Source organism: Gobius niger (genome assembly GCF_951799975.1).
Source record: "Gobius niger genome assembly, chromosome: 22".
NCBI classification, from domain to species: domain Eukaryota; kingdom Metazoa; phylum Chordata; class Actinopteri; order Gobiiformes; family Gobiidae; genus Gobius; species Gobius niger.
Window position 1 is genome coordinate 17,507,200 of NC_136873.1, and position 17,657 is coordinate 17,524,856.

Below are 17,657 nucleotides of genomic sequence, written 5' to 3' on the forward strand. Positions count from 1 at the left end.
CGAAGTTATTCATTAAAACCAGTGGATCTGTAGGAGACTGTGACTGACCTGCATGAGCCTCTCCAGCTGGTAGAACTTGCAGTGCAGATCTTCAAAGTTGTTCTTGTAGAGCGCTCGGAGGCCATACTCGTACATGATCTTCACCAGCACACAGAACGCCTGCTCCTCCGGCATCTGCACAGACACAGACCACACGGGGTCAAATCCAAGTCTTTAAAGCAGGGGACTGATCAGTTCAAACACATCTGGACTCCAAAATGACGTTTCGTTGGTTAGAAAATGCAACATTTACACACACACTCCACAGTGCTTAGTGTGCTACACAGCTGGATCACAGCTGGAGTCTTTGTTAGAACCGCCCATCACGGCTCCAGTGCACAGTAAAGGTAGATATGCAAATTTACAATATCGCGTTTATCTCCAAGAAATCTGGGGAAAAAAGATGGGGGACCTGTTCGAGATCATACAGTGCCCTCTTCCCTTGGACTCAGCGCTGTAAATTGTCCCACGTAAAGCGCTTTGTGACCATGTCTGTAAAAGTCCTTCCTTCCTGTTCGATTCACTACAAAAAGTAAATATCAAGCATTGGCTTAAATGACTTGAATTGAGGAAATGTATCTTGTTTTGAGCGGTTTTCACTCATTTAGACACTTTTCCTGATCGGAACAAGTTTACTTTGCTTGTTTGAGGACATTTCAGACCAGTTCTAGGGTAAATCTCGCTTGAAATAAGAAAGTAAAATTGCCAATGAGATAAGAACAATTTTCTTACCCCATTGGCAAAGAAAATGACCTGAAATAAGGACGAAATGTATTGAAACAAGTGAAATAATCTAGGACAAATGCCCAGGAACTTCTTAACTAGTCAAAACAACTCAAATTTGGATTATTATGCTCAAATTCAGATGTTTATACTGATCTAGTTCAGTGTTCTTGTTGCTTGCCCCCTCTGACCCTGTGAGCTGGAAGTGCTCGGGTCAAATATTCCACCACATACTGTCCTTTAGTTAATCAGCAGACCGCTGCTTTAGTGGCACAGCCGGATGTGTTATTTGGGTGAATGTGGGGTCAAGTCAAACTTGATGTGCTTCATGGAGATAAGTAGATTGTAAGGTAGCATTTGTTTGTATACTTTATTGTCCCCGTAGGGAAATGTGTCCTCTGCATTTAACCCATCCTTCGATGCCGCTGGGGCAGCCCGCCAGGGGACCCATCTCCAGGATGTGGAGCCAGGCTGATGGTCAGAATCACCTGGCTGGAGGATTCACCTATTGCACATGTTTTTAGTAGTAAGGGAAACCGGAGTACCCGGAGGAAACCTACGCAAACTCCACACAGAAAGGTGGGAATTGAACCCGGGACCTTCTAGCTGTGAAGCGGAGGCGCTAACCACTGCGCTACCGTGCTACCCGTCAGCGGTCTGTGTCAGCGGTCTGTAGATGAACATCTCCCATGAATTCACTTGTTTACAGTGTATTAATGTGCGTTTTCTAATGTTTGAGTTTTCCATGACCATACAATCCCTTACTTTACTTACTTTATGTGTTTATTTGAAGAGGACGGTGCATATTAATGAACCCTCAGTACAGATTTAGCCACTTGAGCACAATGCTTGTAACCTCCAAGGTCATCTTTCCTTTAGCACATGAAGGCAGCATTACCTCAGGCTTGTAATAATGGGAGAAAAGCTGAAATACGCTCTTAGAATGAACCTCATAGAAAAAGAAAAACTGTGATGATTAATGATCTTTATTGGCTGCACAATGTTCTTAATGTCCAAGTTTACTTCCATTGATTCTACTTTGATTGACAAGGTGCATGATGGGATGCCAGAGTCAGACTCTTTGTAATTGGTTCGCGTTCTCAAAGTGATACAATCGCCTCAAGAACCAAAACATTATAATTGTGCATAAATCTTCCAAAGTTTGGGGTGACCCAGGCCACTTCAGTAGCTTCTCTAATCAGCACAACAGTTTTCAGTTTTAATTGCACGAGGGTTTTCAATGACCCTCTAACACGATTAGCTAACACAATGTACCATTAGAACCTCTGCAGGCCTATGGAGGTAATCTATCAAGTATCACCCATTTCCAGATTAAAGATTAGATTAAACAACGGAAAGAATTCGAGCAGAGGGCACTGACATAATAAGAGATCAGGATATAAACAGCATATTATAGCCACGTGGTAAATGGTCAGTCTGCCCCAGGGCGACTGTGGCTACAATAATAACTGACAGCCATTGACTGTGAAGTGAATGAATAATGACTTCATGTAGCACTTTGAGAAACATGTGACCCAGGCTGATGAAGCACAATAAGTGTAAGATGTTGTTATTTATGAGGCCACAGTCCTTTCCAGTATATTCAGCCCGTGACCCGCTGTGGGGGCTGAATTTCGGCCCTCGACCCAAACAACTTCAACAACAACCTTCAACCTTGGCCCGCCGAAACAGTTTTGTTGGCCCGCCAGAGAGTGTGGTAAATAAACGCTCTTCCATTCATTCTCAATGGTAAATATGGATGCAGTACACTTTTTGACCTCCAGCGTCAAATTGGGGGCGCTGTTTCACTCCTTTCACAAAGTTAAGGAAACACTGTTGTGCTGTCTTGGTATTTTATCAATCACAGAGCGTTGTAGCATCAACTTTCACAGTTTTCCAACTTTTATTGCAAAGGTTGTTGACGTCAACAACAGTATATGTTAAAACTGACTTATAAAAGGATTGATGCTGAACTGACAAAATAATCTAATGTGGCATTTTCTTTGAGTGAACAAATGAGGTAAAGTTCGTGTAGGTGCTGTAGATACAGGTGTTTTCTTTCTTTTTTTGCACTAAATTGCTACAATGGTTGATTTTGTTCTACTAAAACAAGGCTTTTGCCATAGTTACCATTTGTTTTAATATAGCATGTTATTTGCATAGATAAAAACAATTGCAAATGTGGGCTATCGAAAACATTAAAAGTAAATAAAATAAAGTAGCTTTATAATTTGCAGTTATATGTGTTTTTTTTGCTTGACATCGCCGTGTTTGGCCCGCGACCCACAGGCACTTTATCATTTTGGCACTCGGAGACAAAAAGTTTGGACTGTATTTCTGATTAACTTATTGCTACCCTCATTGAAAAAAGCAGTGCTCAAAAATGAGGACATTTTAAGTGACACGTTACAATTGATAATTGATAATTGATAAGATTTGAGCTTCAGGTTTGGGAACACAGAAAGGTCATGATTATTGTGACTTAATAAAACCGGATCCTCCTTCTCCTACTTTCAGCATATGCACAGTATCAATCCTTTGTAGCAGACTGGCAAAGTGGCCTCCGAAAGCTATGATCACAAAAAACACATACCGTAAATGCTCTAATATAGACCGGGGCCTTTATTTACTCAAGGGCATCTAGGACCAGGCCTTTATTGGAACCAGGCCACAATTAGACAGGCCTTTATTTCTATTTGAGCAAAACTGACGACCAGGAAAATGAAGAAAAACGACATTTGTGTCCATTTGCACCTAAAATATTAGGTTCATTTATTAATTAACATTTCAAACCTTCTCCCAGCGGCTGGAACATTGACGCCTTTTATTTTGTCGGGACAACAGGAAGTGTTTCGTTGCTGTTAGCGGAGCTTTGACATCAATGTCACTGCAGGTTTCGGTTTCTTTTTTACTGCGGACCGGATTATTTGTTGTTATCTTGTGTAAAAGGCGAGCTTAGACGGAGCGTTTGTGTTTGTGATCGATCATGAGACTGACCCGAGAGAAGACGAGACGCTCGCGCTGATCAAGGAGTTATTTTGAGGCGTGGGACTGACCTGCACACGGAGCAGCTGGACGTGCTTTGAAGACGCGATGGTGACTTTATTAAAACCCTGGAGGGTCACACAACATTTGTTGCCCTGTTTCCAATTATAGTCACAGGAGGTTTGAAAAGTGGCTAAATCTGTGTCAAAATTACGCTCGGATCAGCTCCTCCAGCGTCCCCCTCGGCCCGGGTTCCCGTTTGTTTACTTCTTGCACGTGAGTTTTCATTTACACCAGTATGAGACAAATTCCTAACATGGGGAATATTTCTACCGCTATAGCTTCTAATATTACTGTCAAATTAGGCAGTCTATTCTACATGTAATTAGTAAATGACGTAGCTGCTAAAACAATTTGCCTTTAAATATCTGTCTGTTGAAAAAATAGGCTTTAAATACAAAAAAAGTACAAGTTTTAACAATAATCAGAAAGCATGACCGTTTAAATGTAATAAAAGTCGCTGAGGAAAGAGTCGTCTGCTCTTTAGTTACGTAATATTATGCAAGACAAAGTTTACCAGCTGTTCATAACTTGTTTTTAATGAGAGACAAAGACATGTGCACATGCGCGTTGATACTGTCAGTGCAGCTTGACAAAGAAGTGCATCTCGACGTTACACCGGCTTTAATTTGCCTCCGCCAGCCGCAAACCCGGCCACTGTTAGAGACCCGGCCGCTAATGGAATACAGGCCAGTATTAGAGAATTTACGGTATTTATTGTTGCACTTTTCTGCGATGTATTTAATCATAGCCACTTTACACAATGCAGCATCAGGACATACACTTGTGCTAATGAGTACTCTCCTGTTGGATCAAAGCCAGAGCTGGTGCGCCATGAAAGACTGTAAAGCTCTGTTCCTCCGATCCAAGGTCATCTCAAACGCTTCCCTTCGTAAAAGAGAGTGATGGCAAGTGTTTCCATCACAGCAGCGAGGTGTTTTAGTGATTTCACCTACACTGCAGGTAAACAGCACTTCATCGGTCTGCAGACACCGGAGAGTTAGACTCCATTTATCACACACCTTAAAGACGGGCGGGAGTTCAAAACGGGCTGCACGATTTGAAGGAAAACAAAAATCCATACGCATATTCAATGTGAGGTTAAAGGAGACATTTCATTGAAAAGTTTAAAGTAAAAAGGTGCTTTCAGATTCCCAGGCCCAGCACGAGCGCGTCTGCATTGATCCTTCTTTACCAGAGGCGTCACTCAAGCCTTCAGCATCCACCCAGCAGAGGAGAGGGGTGTGGGCTACTCGGGATCACGCTGGTGTGAAACGGATGGAAAGAAAAACCCAAACCTCCATGGCTCTGTGATTAGTTGTGACCACATTTTTTGGAAAAGCTGAGTTCAGTTTCTTTGGCTCCATCCAGGCCTGGTTACCTCCAAGTTTGTTGAAGTAAGAAAATATCACATTTAGACCGGTCAGACAAATAAAGTAGGCTAGAAAATCTCATAAGAAAACCTATAATGCCACGAAATGAGGCCAAGAGTAAAACGACGACTCATCCAGGAGGTCTCCAAAGAACTCAGAAGGACATCTGAAGATCTGCAGCTTCACTGGGCTCAGTCAAAGTCTGGAACTATAAGATGCACACTGAGCAAAAATGTCCTCCACGGAGAGTTCTGAGGCGGAAACCACTGCTGACAAATAAGAATGTTGTGTTCTTATTTGTCTCTCATTTGCCAAAAAACATCTGGATGATTCTCAAGACTTTTAGATAAAGGATCTGTGGGCTGACAAGATCAAAGTTGAACTTTTTTGAAAAACAACGCAGAATTTGATAAAAGAACGGCATGCCACAAGTCAAACATGGAGGTGGCAGCGTGACGGTCTGGGGCTTCGCTGCTTCAGGACCTGGACAACCTGCTGTCATTGATGGAATAATGAATTCTACCAGGAACTCCTGGAGGAGAACGTCCTTGCCATCAGATCAAGCCCCCAAGCTTAAGCGCTCTTTGGCCAAGCAGCAGGACAAAGATCCCAAACATACCAACAAATCCGCTTCTGAACGGCTCAAAAAGAAATTAAAGTTTTGCAGTGGCCAGGTCAAAGTCCAGACTTCAATCCATTTGAGACGCCATGTTGTGACCTCAAAAGGGCAGTTCATGCAAAAACTCTCCAATATGGCGGAGTTCAACTACCGTAAATGCTCTAATATAGGCCGGGGCCTTTATTTACTCAAGGGCATCTAGGACCAGGCCTTTATTGGAACCAGGCCACAATTAGAGACAGGCCTTTATTTCTATTTGAGCAAAGCGGACGACCAGGAAAACGAAGAAAAACGAGATTTGTGTCCATTTGCACCTAAAACATTAGGTTAATTTATTAAGATTTCAAACCCTCTCCCAGCGGCTGGAACATTGAAGCCTTTTATTTTGTCGGGACAACAGGAAGTGTTTCGTTGCTGTTAGCGGAGCTTTGACATCAATGTCACTGCAGGTTTCTGTTTCGTTTTTACCGTGGACCGGATTATTTGTTGTTATCTTGTGTAAAAGGCTAGTTTAGACGGAGCGTTTGTGTTTGTGATCGATCATGAGACTGACCTGAGAGAAGACGAGACGCTCGCGCTGATGGGAGGAGTTATTTTGAGGCGTGGGACTGACCTACACACGGAGCAGCTGGACGTGCTTTGAAGACGCGATGGTGACTTTATTAAAACCCTGGAGGGTCACACAACATTTGTTGCTTGCCCTGTTTCCACAAAGAGTCACTGGAGGTTTGAAAAGTGGCTAAATCTGTGTCAAAGTTACGCTCGGATCAGCTCCTCCGCAGCGTCCCCATCGGCCTGGGTTCCCGTTTGTTTACTTCCTGCACATGAGTTTTCATTTACACGAGTATGAGACAAATTCCTAACATGGGGAATATTTCTACTACTATAGTTTCTAATAAAAGCCCCGGCCTGTTTTAGAGACTGGCTTTAATTTGCCTCCGCCAGCCACGAACCCGGCCACTGTTAGAGACCCGGCCGCTAATGGAATACAGGCCAGTATTAGAGAATTTACGGTAATTCTGCAAAGAACAGTGAATCCACCCTCAGTGATGTGACAAACTCACCAGTTATCACAAACACGGGCTAAATAAAGGGCTTAACATCCAAAGCAAACTGATGAATGTAAACAAATGGAAGAGAATAAGAATGAACGGACTGCTAAGCTAACGTTGGCCACACTGGCAAATTCTACAGTTTCTATCAAAACCCTGCTCCTTTCAACCTGGTCCAGCACCAATAATCATGTCCTACATTTAGACAATGAGTGCATTTAGTTTTACAACTTTATTCAGGGTTTTAGTCAAATTGGAGAGGTATTTGGCTTGAGTTTTTTTTTTTCTCTCCACAACCTTTGTATTGTATATTCCAAACATGCAGTGGCTTTGGCTCTTTCGCCCTGATTTGACCAGAGTTTATCCCTCACTTGCACCTTTACCTACACCTTTTCTGAGCCATTATACTGATACCGATACTGGGAGCTTGAGTATCTGCGATATCTGATATTAAATACCAAGACACTTTTTAAAAGTGCCTGCTGTGAGTGAAATAAGTGAATGTTCCTCTTGTCTCCAGTGTGAGATCAATAGTCTTATCCTTTCTCACAAACTACATATAGGAAATTATATCTATGAATAAACTAATGGGGGATCACTGGACTTTTCTACACTAAGTATCCTTGGGTACAAGACAACTCACAATGATCTGATCACTATAACTTGTGCATTACAAATGTGTTGGATCAATTATTCTTAACAGCATTTCATAAACTACAATATTTTTGCGCAGCCATTAAACTGACTCTTGGTTCTAGGCTTCAAAATGACATGCAGCATGTCCATGTCCACTCAGGTTTAGTTGGTGAAAGTTGTGTTTTTAAGACGGTGAGAGCCAAAACAGATATCAGTTGAGTATATATTTGTAGCCGGCACCCAATATCATACTTTTTTCCAGTATCGGCTAAAATATTCAATACCGGCATTGGATTGGTGCATCCTTACTGCGTTCTCACATTTCTTAAGTCCAGCCAGTGTTATCTAGATCAGCTGGGACTGTGTCAGAAACTTGACTAAACCAGGAGAAGAAAGCCAAAAGAACAGAGCTCTGTATGATATGACAATTACTGAAAAGACATAAAAGACATAAAATATCAGTGCCGGGGGTAAAAGAATGTTTTGAAGCCTCAGTTGTGTAGGACATGTCCACTTGAATGTATACACTGGCTCTTTAAACAAACACACTGATGCCATCTTGAGTAGGTTTGGACAATCTTGAAACAAGGTTGTCAATGGAACAAGCATTCTTCAGCTTGGAGTGAGCTGTGAAGTCACGGCGGACAGGGACATTAGATCAGAGAAGAGTGTCTGTCTAGAAGGAGGCAGAGCTGTTTGGAGGACACTGAGGGAGCCACTGTCAGGAATATTAATAGGACTTTGGGTTTACCTACAAGAGCCCGTGGAGCTCCACACCTACCGTCAGCCCGATTACAAACGTCCTCCCGAGAGGAGCGAGTGTGCCTCAGAGGACAAACGCAGCCATAGAACTGCAGTAACGGCCTTCTTATCGCCATTCATCCACACGCGGCAGCCCCAGCACATTTACTCTACATTATTACAGCATCCACTGTCAGACATGCAATCTGCCCACAAGACAGACACCGCTCCTGCTTTCATTTTCATCTCCATCTGAAATGCTCCAACCAATGAACTCCACGGCCCCAGAAGCAGACTCCTGAGGAGGCACCAAAGAAAATGTACTTATAGATATGTATTCTGCTCTCAGATGTACCGTGCAGATCAGAGCGCTTCAGCAGTGCAATAAGACACAGAATTACAGAGTGTGGTTAAAAATCAGATGTGTAAAAATCCTCTAAAAGTGAGACAGAAATAAAACAATAGTGGGGAACATTAATATGCCCAAAGACCTTATAGTGGAGCAGATTAATTATTATTATTTATTTTTTTATATAACTCACTTGTTTAATTAAATAAATAATTAATTAAAGTGTCATCTGTAGACTGGCAAGAAACATGCAAAACAATTAAAAACAAAAATTAAATAGGAGATATTTGCTTCTGCAAATGAACTCATATTATTATTATGCCTCTTTTATGCCATGCCTTTCACAACAAAGGCTCATGCTTTAATTTTGTAAGGCCAAGAGGAAGTGGTCTGTTCTTATTATGCTATTTGAAAAACAGGGAAACTTCAGAAACCGCTACTGTTTTGATCTAGGATTTAACAATTCCAAGACATGGATAAACAGGATATTTGTGAAGAAATTCAGCTCATTCACAGCTCAACAAAGTGCACGCCGGGACAGTGTCCCGTGAAGGACAATCAGAAAAGCAGTGCAGAGCCTCATTGTAATGTGACAGTGTAGACTGAGGAGCGGGAGCCACTTAAAGACATTACACCCCAGTCACGCTGATAAGCCGCTCCAGCTTTGTCCCACTTTGTGAAAGCACAAGTTGATATATTATGTTTTCTTGAATGTTAATGAGGATACAATGTTATGCAGAGGTGTACTTAAAACTATTTATGGACAAATTATACATTACTGTTGTACAACAGTGAAACTCCTGGCAGGGAAAGAGTTAACATTCAAAATTAAAGACATCCACTTCTCTCTGTAAAGCTCTCAGCTCCTGAAGTGTTCTTTAGTGTGCTCTGGCACATTCATTAGGATGCTGCCTTGAGTCATTTGAAAAACATATCTCACTTTCTCACAATAAAGCTCTCCTTTAGCTGCTGTTGACAAACTTAAACTGTGCAGGATTCAGAACTTCTGTTGTTAACAAATCTGTTCTCCACTTCAGTGTCATTTGTTTCCCTTCCTTCTAATGGTGGGTCACTTCAAAATAACCTTCCTATAAAAGCTCACGCTTTCCACCACACAGCAGTTTGAATTACTCAGTGCAACTGTCTTGCCTTTGTCAGTGCTATTTATTCATTTATTTTTCATATTTCTTTGCCATTGACAACTATTCCATGCACTTTGACCTGGAGTCTCTCTTTGTCCTGTACTTGAATTACCTTGAAAACATCAAACATTCTCAACACTTAGTATTACAAACATAAAGCAGTGACATTGACTGCACCCACGTCCACACTGGCTTTCAGAACTTCAGCATTCTCAAGTTTGAAAATGTGTCACAAAACAAATCTTTTTATGAGAAAGTAAGTTAGTAAAAACATGAAAACGTTACACACTTTTACCTTTTTAACCATGGCGAAATGTCCATGATAAAACCGGTATATTTTTGAAAACGATATCATTTCGTTTGCACCTTTTCTTGATGATGTAACGATGATGAGCTAAAGAGAGTTCTTTGGTGACTAAAACATGTCGAGATGTTCGTTGAAAGTGGGAGAAAGTTGGTCAGACTGTTTGCCGAGCGGTGGCATCAGGTCACATGACCTCAGCAGGCACCGCCCCTCTCTCCCTCTCACCCCTACGCTCCAGTCTGCGTCGATAGCTCTATGGTCTCAAACTCAGACTGTATCTTTTCTCAGGACAGTTTTTCTCCCCAATTCAAAACCGCAGTGCAGTGGTTCTCAACTGGTGGGTCGCGGAACCGTGATCTAGATTTGATCCATTATCCATGAATAGATCTTCAATATAAGTATAAAAACAAGGACCACTATAAGGTTGATTTCATCATGATTTCAGTTTAAAGGAGGCTTAAAGGAGCATTATGCAACTTTTTATGTGGGAAATAAAGTTGATATTTGTGTGGGTCACTACAAGGTCAAACACGCACAAATATCAACTGTCTTTTCCACATAAAAAGTTGCATAATGCACCTTTAGTTGAAATGCGCATTTGGGTCGTGGCATGTCGTCCTGGGGTGACGGTGGGTCTTGGCCCCACTCCCACTGATCCATGGTATGAACCAAAACCCACAGATTGCCGGGTCCCTTTCAGCCCTATTCACAGTAATGATCCTGAGTGGTCTGTGAAATCAACATGGCTGCTCAATCTCCTCCGACGAAGCCTGTTCCTTCAAAGGGAAAAAGGGCGGGATGGGCGGAGCCTCTGCAGAGCTCCAAAGCCTGTCAATCACAGGCGCAAGCTTCCACTTTTCATCTCTAATATACAAAAACCAGTGTGGTTAAAAACATGATGCCTACTCCAGCGCTATCACAGAGGTCACAGTCATTTTTAGGAAAAGAAAAACATCGGGAATGGGACTTCAGACTAAATAAAGATGCTACAGGAGAAATGAAGCCAAAAACCTAAACCACTGCATACACACAAACATGCCCTGTATGTAAGTGATTAAAGCAGGGGCTCACTTACATGCAGCAGGAGAACAGCGGCCAGAAAGGACTGTCCTTGGCAGTACCCGATTTCCTCATCATACACGGAGTAGGCCTGTTCAAGACACAAACAGAGAGGGTTACACGTTTTCACAAAAATGTAATACTTGTATTCAAATGTTTCAACTTTAAAACTTATTTGTCTAATATTATAAGAACAAAAATAAACATAAAATGTATAGAAGACAAAATAACACTATCTACCATTTATCAATTTCTCTATTGGGAAAAGGGATGTCACGATTTCACAATTTCGAGCCACGATTATTGTTCGAGAAATTATTGCGATTTTACCATTATTAACGATTATCCACCTCATGAGGGGAAACAGTTATTTTTTGTTTGTAAAATGCTTCTTAGTCCCTGACCTTATACACATTCACTTTTGCAAAGTAATACATGTCAACTTTACTACTTATTAATTAATTTCCTTTGTGTTCATTACACTGAAGCAGAGGAGCATTATCAATCAATCAATCAATCAAAGTTTATTTGTATAGCACCTTACAACAACACAAGGAAGACCAAAGTGCTTCACAGAAAGATAAAACAATATTAAAAAATCAATCAATCAAATGAGTGCGATCTAAGTCTTAAAAGCTAGTTTGAAAAGATGTGTCTTCAATCTAGACTTAAAGAGGGACAGCTCTGTGATAACAAGCAGACTGAGGGGCAGCTGTTCCACAGTTTTGGCGCTACAACCCTGAAAGAACAATCGCCCCACATAGCCCTTTTCCACCAAGCTGGTGCTGGTGCTGGTGCTGGGCCAGTTCCAGTTTCAGAACCGGTTCTTTCGTTTTCCACTGAAAAAACGCTGGGTCTTGGTTCCAAAATCTGGTGCCGGTTGGGAACCAATTAAAAGCTGGACCAAGAAACGAGCACCAGTGATGTCAGCGGCTGGGGGCGTGGCCCTCTCCTCCAACAAACAATCAATATTAGTTAGTTTGTGCTTAGAACTTCCTGGAGAAGCCAAAACAGTCTGTGGAGGAAACTGTTGTTTTGCTTTATGCTCTTTAGCTAAAACAAGAGTTAAAAAGAAGAAATCAAAATGTTAACGGCTGCTGTGACTGAAACAAACTTATTTTTCTGTATTTTATAACCAGAAGTTTCTATCCATTTTTGATGTTGACTTCCCAAAGCGTTGCTATGACAATAGGCACAGCTCTCATTTTGGTGGAAAACCAAGTCAGTATGGAACCAACCCGGCACCAGAACCAGCTCTGAACCAGCCCAGAACCAGCACCTTGGTGGAAAAGCCCTATGTTTGTACCGGGACCTGGACACGTCCAGAATCATTTGATCGGCAGACCGGAGAGCTCTGCTGGGGCGATATACGGTCACCAACTCGGTTAGATATAACGGAGCGAGACCATGGAGGGCTTTAAAAACAAACATTAAAATTTTGAAATCAATCCGAAAACGGACCGGGAGCCAGTGCAGGGAGGAGAGGACGGGAGTGATGTGGCTGTGTCTGGATGAACCGGTGAGAAGACGGGCTGCTGCTTTCTGCACTAACTGTAACCGGTGGAGTGACGAGTGTGGGAGGCCAGAGTAAAGAGCGTTGCATGAGTCCAACCGAGAACTGATGAACGCGTGCGTCGCCTTCTGGAGGTCTTGGCGCGAGAGAAAGGGTTTAACTTTGCTCAAAAGGCGCAGCTAGAAAAAACTGGCTTTGACAACAGCATTTATTTGTTGTTTAAAATTCAGCTCTCGGTCAAAGATGACTCCCAGGTTCCTAACTGCATCGCGAACTGGACCCATGACCCTGGAATGAAATTGAAGGACATCCCCGGAAACCAAAAAGAACAAATTCAGATTTTGCTTCGTTCAGGTGGAGAAAGTTCTGAGCAAGCCATTGTTTAATGTCCGAAAGGCGGCTATGGAGTGATTCGAGAGCAGAGGCAGTGTTGGGGAGCACCGGTAAGTAGATCTGGACATCATCAGCATAAAGGTGGAAGGACAAATTCTGTTTAGAAATGATGGACCCGAGCGGAAGCATGTACAGTGAGAATAGGACCGGGCCAAGGATGGAACCCTGTGGCACCCCAGATGACAGCGGGGCATTAGCATTAGTTTACACTGGTTTTGAGGCTATTTACGAACATTTAGCGCTAACAGCGGCTTATAAAGTGCTAAAGAGTAACCAACCACATTCTTTTATAATCCTAATTGTAAAACCGGTTAATCTTGACACCCCTAAATGTAAGGGTTATTAGGGTTATTATATGAACTAAGTTGTGCGTTTTTGTACTCACAAGCTCACAGCATGTGATATTACGACCTTTTTGTGCCGGACCTTTTTCCATTTTAGTACTTTATTACTCTATGAAGCACCAGTGGCCCTTTAATTCAAACAGAACTAAGTATGAAGAGCAGGTTGGACGATGAGGTCAGGGGAGAGAACACCGACTGTCAGTCTAAAACGCTGGACCAGACCACAGCTCACGGAGTCGGAGAACAACTCGTGCAAAGGAGAGGCGAGCTGGGCGTCCACAGAGCAAACAGGAGGGACACGCTGAACCTGCTCTGACATCCACAAGGAGAAGGTGACACAATGAGGAGCCAGACCAAACAAACCAGTGGTCACAGCAGCGTGAGGAGGTGACATACCGCCATCTATCTGCTTGTTTAGTTTCTGTTTGGCCCATGGAGCGCTCAGGGTGACAGCGGGTGACGAGCGGGGAGAGACGCTCTGCTAATGGGCCCGGAGCACGATGAGGCCACGCTTCTTCAGCTAGTATTCGGTGGTGAACAGGGAGCTCTTGGTAGATGATCAGTTACTGTAAATACTTCAGTGGAGCAGACATCTGTGTTGACAAAGGTCGGAGAGCTTGTCATGAAGCTAAAGGCTCACATGCTGCCCCAACCACCAGACTGTTAGATCAGTGGTTCTCAATAGGTGGGTCCGGACCCTAAAGTGGGCTGTGGGACCATGTTGAGTGGGCAATGAGACTTAAAATGAATATTGATACTTTTGATAGTTTGCTAGAGGAGAGAGCCTAGAGGAGAGAGCATACAGGAGAGAGCATACAGGAGGAGTTTGGTCTTTATGCTGCTGGTGATCATTATTATCCAGTAGAATAATGTTTTTTTAATTTATGTTGGAAATAGATATTTTGACAAGAACAGCTTCATTAATAAGACATTAGGGTTAAAGTGCAGATATAAAACATAATATGTAGGGGGTGGGGTGACCTGGGGGAGGCATGTCTTGGGTGCCCCAGAGCTGAAAAGGTTGAGAAACACTGACCTCGGTGCTCCGGTTCCCCCCCGTCACTAAAGACATGTACAACGGGCTCTGGAACACGAGAGGCACTTTCCTTTCACCGGCTTCAAACATGCCGTTTCAGTCACCCACATGTCGCTTCAACAGGGAAAAACTAATGATGGGACATTTTTATGTGAAATCTACCTTAAACTCACACCCGTCTATACCAGAAAAACATCACGACTTTTTTTTTGACACAATTACAAAAAAAAAAATCCATCCAAACGCTCCCCCTTTCTGTCTGCGCTCCCGAGCTCATGACACTATCCTCTGCTCCCACATCCAAAAGATGATCCCAGACTAACCCCCCACCCCGTGTGTGTGTGTGTGTGTGTGTGTGTGTGTGTGGGGGGGGGGGCGTTCTGGCTGCTAATGTACGAGCTGACAGGCCTGATGGAGTGTCGCGTTCGTTCGCACGTCCCCGTCGCGCCTGGGAAAAACGGCCGCTGACAGATGGATGGGGAGGGGGGGGGCAGCCGTCTTGGTGGGAGAAAGCTAAATATGTTAGGCCGGGCAGATAATAGGCTCCCAGCAGCGCCGCGTGATGAGGGGAAAAGGCGGCGCGTTAGCAAACAGCGAAGGAGGAAATATCTGCCGGTCTGATGAAGGTGCCTGAACTTTAAAGAACAGAAAAGCTTCATGGATGAGACGTTTGGGGAGAGAGAGAAGCAGAATATATGGAAGATGGCTGTGTGTGGAAACCAGTGAGTCACAAGATGGTTGTGTAGGGGTTAGGGCTGTTGCCTCACAGCAGCAGCGGTTCGATCCCCAGGCCGGACGGAGCCTTTGTGCGGCAACAAGGGTGGACTGAGACACAAAGCAAAGATCCAACATCACAAGATGCTGGACGGGCCGCAGTTTGCCCACCTCTGTGCCACGCTGACCACTCATTCAGCTGCTGGGTCACTACAAGGTCAAACACGCACCCATTTCAACTTCGTTTTTTCCACACAAAAAGTTGCATAAAACATCTTGAAGTATTTACAGCCGTCACCAAGATGTTCACACAGTCAGGGAACTCACTGTCCACCACCTGATGTTAGATGTATTGAAACTGTTTGAAGCTGATCCCCATAGAAGATGAGCTGGACAGGCAGGACTGGTGCTTAGGAAGGATTACAGCAGCACTGTAACTGTACTTTACAATACTGACACCTGAACGATACCTTTTTCTATACCTATACTAAAACATCAGTCACCTAGAACCATACACAGAACAATAATGTAAAAGACTATTTCTATTTAGGGATGCACGATAATATCGGCCGCCGATAATCAGCATTTAGGCGCCATCCCCGATAAAGCCGGAAAAATAAATAATTAGGCCCGATAATTATAAACTCAAATGACATTGAATCTGCGGCTCCAGCTCGCTGCCTTTCTCTCGGCGGCGCCGCCCGCACGTCCTGCAGCCCGGAGCTGCTGCAGACTCAGGACAGCAAATTTACAGCAGCAGATATACGCTCTCCACGGCCGACTTCTGCACGGTTTTAGCTGAAAAATACGACGAGTATTCCAGCAAAATAGCTGTGCAGGCGCTCTCTCCGTGAAGGAAGAGTTTTTCGACTTTTTACATCGAAGTCACTTCAACATTAGCACTGCAACAAAATGAGAAAAAGACGAGGAAATGCGAACCTCTGACCCGCTCACGTAAGTTACTGGAACAGAGCGGGGCCTAAACGGTGAAACCCATGTATTATCTTTGTATTTATGATCAAATAAACACGATAGCCCCGCGATTGAAGCGCTATGAATGAGAGAAGTTTTACATTGATGAAATGAGCCGCTCTGCTCGTCACAAATGCATAAATGAGCCCAGTGCAGGAGAGAGTCTTGTTTTTGTGCTGTAGTATCGTATTATTAGTCAAAGTTGAATCTGTCACAGATTTGGCATCGCTTCTCTCTCATGTCAGAGACGCCTCTAGACTCAGTGAAATACTATAATACTGTCTATATTCCAGTATTGTAAATAAGAATTCATTAGTATGATGTCAACAAAAAGAAAAAATACTAGGAAGGAAGTAGCAGTAGTAATATTCTTCTTTTTTTTTTCTAAAATAAGATGTGACACAGATGAGCAGAGACAGACCTGCTCAGATGATGGAACTGTAAAAAACCAGAGCTGTAGAAAAAGGTGGAGACCAAAACCCAAAGTAAAACTCATTATTTGATTTATATTTATACACTTGTATATTGCTTGGTAGAATAAATACATTTTGGGCAGAACTGTGAACTGTTATATTGAGTACTTGTCACAAAGTAAAGTGCAAATATATATACATAATTATCGGTGTCATTATCGGTATCGGGACATGCGGAATTATCAGTTATCGGTTCAAATTGGCATTATCGTGCATCACTATTTCTATAACTCGTGTATCTTTTATTTACACTGAAACAATCAAGTCACTTCCGTTAATGCTGTCCCTGGACCCAGCAGGCATCAAACCCTGGTCTGTAAAGAAAAGTGAACACTGAAAATCGACAGTGCTCTCTTAAATAAGACGACGGGTGGAGCGGCGGCCGGAGGTGGAGCTGCGCGTGGCGTCAGCGGCAGAAGCATCTGTTCCGGGCGCTCACCACGCCGTGGACCGGTGCCCTGTGCGTGTGTGAACGGAAAGAGCGGCTGATCCCACGGACACAGCACATTAGCCGAGGTGATGAGGCTTCGCTAACGCGCCAATGTTTACGCTTTCACCTCCACCGTTTCCATGGAGACCATCTGTTTGAGCGCGCACCGTGTCCAAAACGTGACGAGGTGTCCGCGGCGAGTGAGGGAGTACGGGACGGATTGAAACCAGTGAGGAGGGTCTGTGCAGACGGGAGCAAAAGGACAACAAGGTTTAAAAGAGAGAGGCAGCGACTGAAGATCTCCAGCAGATCTTTTAGAGCTGACACAAACAGGTCCCGGGTTCGATTCCCACCAGGACGGGGCCTTTCTGTGTGGAGTTTGCATGTTCACCCCGTGTCTGTGCAGGTTTCCTCCGGGTGCTCCGGTTTCCCCTACCACTAAAAACATGTACAAAAGATTCCCCTCTGGGGCCAAGATTTCCCTGAAAAAGAGAGAGAGTCAGAGAAATAAATAGTAAAACATATCTACAGTAAAGAGTGAAGGTGGACAATACATCATCCACAAGATCAAATCGAAATTCAGATCCGTGTCTCCAGCTAAGAGCACTTAACCTCGCTTCCTCCAAAAAAGTTGAGTGTCAGAGTCCGACATAATGCAGTCCAGACGGTGCGTTTAAGGAACCGTGATTGGGAGTGCTCT

The 17,657-nt window shown here is 43.4% G+C and overlaps 1 protein-coding gene across 2 annotated transcripts in view; it reads right to left on the reverse strand.

Annotated features, from left to right (window-relative positions):
* rabgap1l (RAB GTPase activating protein 1-like) overlaps positions 1–17,657 on the reverse strand; it is a 214,102-nt gene that overhangs the window by 56,661 nt on the left and 139,784 nt on the right. For both annotated transcript variants that reach the window (XM_079580926.1, XM_079580925.1), the window contains exons 15-16: positions 11,099–11,173; positions 49–174 (exon numbers count right to left, since the gene is read on the reverse strand). In XM_079580926.1, the coding sequence (XP_079437052.1) occupies positions 49–174; positions 11,099–11,173 (201 nt within the window). The remainder of the gene's footprint in view (positions 1–48; positions 175–11,098; positions 11,174–17,657) is intronic.